General features: G+C 39.9%; 1 protein-coding gene across 1 annotated transcript in view; it reads right to left on the bottom strand.

Moving 5' to 3' along the window:
- Window positions 1–2,797, bottom strand: part of PDZK1 (PDZ domain containing 1) — a gene marked incomplete at its 5' end in the record, with an annotated part of 5,099 nt that extends 2,302 nt beyond the window's left edge. The window contains 4 exons of the mRNA XM_029086708.1: window positions 1–57; window positions 656–852; window positions 1,117–1,312; window positions 2,661–2,797. The exon at window positions 1–57 is cut by the window's left edge and continues 132 nt beyond it. Of these exons, the coding sequence (XP_028942541.1) occupies window positions 1–57; window positions 656–852; window positions 1,117–1,312; window positions 2,661–2,797 (587 nt within the window). The remainder of the gene's footprint in view (window positions 58–655; window positions 853–1,116; window positions 1,313–2,660) is intronic.
- Between the last annotated feature and the right edge of the window lie 853 nt (window positions 2,798–3,650).

Here is a 3,650-nt window from a genome sequence, read left to right as displayed (position 1 = left end):
TGTAGCTGGACCTGGGTTTTGTGCTTTGTAGTGGTATGAGAAGGGGGAAATTTGAGCCTGAAAAAAGTGACAAATAAAACTTTATTAACATAAAACCTTCAGTTGTGAAATCTGTATGAGATTTCATGAGATTTCATGCTGAACATATTTTATTTGAAACCTTTTTCAAATAAAAAAAGGTTAATTTTATTTTTATTATTTTAAATAATAAAAATATTTTATTTGACCAATATTTTATTTACCAAGTTTTTCCAACTTGAGCTGCAATGAAGAACTCTTCGCTATCGATTTCTGGCTGAGTGGAAAACTACAATGTTTATCTATGTGAGAAGGGAATTTGTTACTCATTTTGTTCCTAAATCCTTACACAACCCTGTAGCTCCGAATTTGCTGTTTTAAACTTTTAACCTTTCTTGTGCTATGTTTAAATTTAGAATTGTTCCAATATTGCCTATAAAAATCTGGAAGAGGCCAAAAATCTGTGTGGTTAGTGACTTGCTGTACAAGTGCAAGGAGAGTTGCTGAAATACGGGTGTATCTTAGATGTTTCCTGCAAGTTGAAGAAGTGTCTTTCCGAGCAGACTGGTGGGTTCATCTCTCCACATCTCTTCATAATGATAAATTAAATTCTTAGCAGTAGTTTGCATTTTCTTACCAGTTTATACATGGCGTCAGTCTCCTTATCCACAACCAACAGCATGGTTTTTGCCTCAGACTGCTTAATTTTTCCCACTATGCTTTCATGATCCAGACCATCCACTTGCTCACCATTGACAGCTACTACGATATCATCATCTTTGAGACCTGCCTTGGCTGCTGGGCTCCCAGAATCAACATCCTTGATTACATGATCTAAGATCAGAAGGAGGAAAAAAGATTGATGTGCAGGTGTACACTTGATAAGTTTAAAGACATTAAAATGCGTGGCAAAGACTAATTGTGAGACTTGCTCCTCAGGTTGAGACCATTTCCCTGATGTAGCCCTGTTTGCAACACGTCTATAGAGGACTTCTCCTAGATGACCAGGAAGAAGCCAAAGAGAATGAGGTCTGCAAACCTTTACAGGAAGAAATTCTACAGCAAGTGCCACGCTCTGTGTATTAACTTGGTTCTTACCACCAGTATTTTGTCCCATCCGTAGATAAAAGCCATAGCCATTTTTTCCTTTCTGGATCTCAATAAGTCGTGGTTTGAGGGGAAGCAATCTTAGGTTGGCACTCTCTTTGCTCAGCACCATCTTCTGGCTCGTGTAGTAGTGATCCGTTTCTTCATTTGAAAGTAGAAACATAACATGATTTCCAGACTTCTTCACCTGTGATAGTACATGTACAGTCTCAGATGTCACCCCTTCAATGACACGTGGCAATTGTGGATATAATAAATAAATAAATAAATAAATTCAGACCATGATAAAATCTCAGGCATTTAAGATCCAGCATGTGTATATGAGGAAATTTTCTGTATTTCATACTGTGTTGTGACCTCCAGGGAATTTGCTGTCGAGTGCCATGAGGCTGGCATAGAGTGCCAGTAGAACGCAGTGATCCTCAGTAGATAGGGCTTGGTTTGTTGGCTTTTTTGGATTTTTTTTTTGTCTATCAGCCTTTATCTAGATGTGGAGCTCTACAATATAGACATATGATGCCATCCATACCACTATTTTAGATTACAGTGACAAGAGTCAAGTTTCTGTCATTCTTGGTTTTCCGTCTCCCTGTATTACTGATTCTGAGGTTCTGGTGGGTTTGGTTGGAGGTTTTTTGTTTGTTTGGTTTTTTGTTTGTTTGTTTGGGGGTTTTTTGTTTGGTTGTGGTTTTTTTGTTGTTTGTTTGAGTGTTTTGGGGGGTTTTTTGTTGTTTGGTTGGGTTTTTTGTTGGCTTTTTTGGATTTTTTTGTCTATTCAGCCTTTACAAGTCCATCTATCTCTTACTCCTTTCTAGTCTTAAGGGGTGCCCTCTTTACTTGTCTTAACCAACGTCACTCTGCTGCTGATGTTACAGGAGCTCAACCAAACCCAGATGTTGCCCAGTTCCATAGTTAGTAGCGTGCACTGAATTGTGATGCTGGAATGTCAGAGCTCTCAGGGCTCTCTGAAATCTCTTTGGCTCTGGTTGTGTTTTAGCAGTGCCAGTGGCAGAAAGCTGGAAGCCTCATTAGCAATGTTCTTTGCAGCTGGGGCCAGGAACTGACATTACTTGCACAGTCATTTTCATTAGTTTTGAACTTCTTAGCAGGAGAAAGGAACTACTGTCTAAAAATAATGAGTTTTCCCTGTTCCTAACAGTATCATTAGAGAGTTCTCCCTCTTCCTGCCCTAAAAACCACATTTGATGACTTGTCCTCTTACCATTAGGAGTATATCCAGGACTTCTAGGAACAGAGCATGATTTATTTAATAGGGTTCCTGGCAGCAGTCTACCTCTGTTATTTAAAATTCTTTGGCCTGTCTTGATGGCAGTGTTCATTCAGAGTCAGTTCAAGAGGCTGCTCGACATCAGAGCCAAAGCAGAGGGTTACTCTGCCATGTTGATGATACATGAACAGTAGCTTCCAAGATGTACTGTGAAGCATTCAAATCAGCCAGACCTGCCTCCTCAGTAACCCTGATAGGTTGCTGTGAAAATGGGCCAGAACAGATGAATCAGTGTACAAACAAATACCTTTTCCACCACTTCCTCGTGTGTGTCATTTTCCACGTTTTTTCCATTGATTTCAATCAGGCGATCGTTATTTTGGACACCGGCCTTTGCAGCTGCTCCTTGTGATGAAAGCTCTACTATGAACAACCCCTTCTTTCCTAAAATAAAATGAAAACTCATTACACAGGGTAAGTCACTGAAATATGCCTGATTTTAATGGTTAAGGAAACTCAGCACTGATGTCCTTAGAGACCCTTGGTCTCTGCTTACGTGCAGATTACTGTGGCACCACAAAGGGAGGGAGGCATTTGTTCACTATCTGCAGCTCAAACAATCTTTTATTTGTCTATCAAGAGTGCCAAAGGGGCTGATTCAGATGGCAGAAAGGGATTTGATTCCTTCCCCCCTTGCATTTTGAAGCGAGGAGCTGCTTTCATTGTGGTTTTATACATGTCATAATTTCCTGTGTTTGGAAGGCTTCCCTGTTTGGTCTTTCAGTTATATTGCATTCCAAAATACCCTCTTCAGAGGTGATGCTCTCCAGAAGACTTCCTTATTCTGTTGACTGGCCTTGGAAGAAAGGTGCATGTGGTAAAGGTTCAAAATCCCTTGCTTTCTAAATGAAATAACTTACAAATCGGGAAAAGTGTTTGTTACAGCTGCCTAGAACCTTGTCTGCTGATTCCTGAGGTGGTTTGGAGGAATGGAACAGGATGTGGCATCTTGAGTGTGTTTGAGCAGGGACTGCAAATTTGGTTTTAGTAAGTGGGCTTAAATAACAAGCAGAAAACACCTTACTCTTTTTATCTTTATTTTTTTTTTCTTTATCTTTTCTCCACCGTATTAGAAATGAGGTCCTGGGAAAACCGTGCACTACGTAGGCTGTACAGAAATGGACTGGAGAGGGGTTTAAAGTCATCTTGCTGGTTCTCATTTTCTTTCTGTTAGCAATGACCCCTATGTGTTAACTGTGGTTGCCTCTGTCCCTGCTGTCATTTATATTTTTATAAT

Source organism: Antrostomus carolinensis, unplaced genomic scaffold (genome assembly GCF_000700745.2).
Source record: "Antrostomus carolinensis isolate BGI_N321 unplaced genomic scaffold, ASM70074v2 scaffold13459, whole genome shotgun sequence".
Taxonomy (NCBI): Eukaryota; Metazoa; Chordata; class Aves; order Caprimulgiformes; family Caprimulgidae; genus Antrostomus; species Antrostomus carolinensis.
The sequence above is the reverse complement of the archived record's forward strand: the minus strand, read 5'-3'. Positions and strand labels throughout refer to the sequence as shown.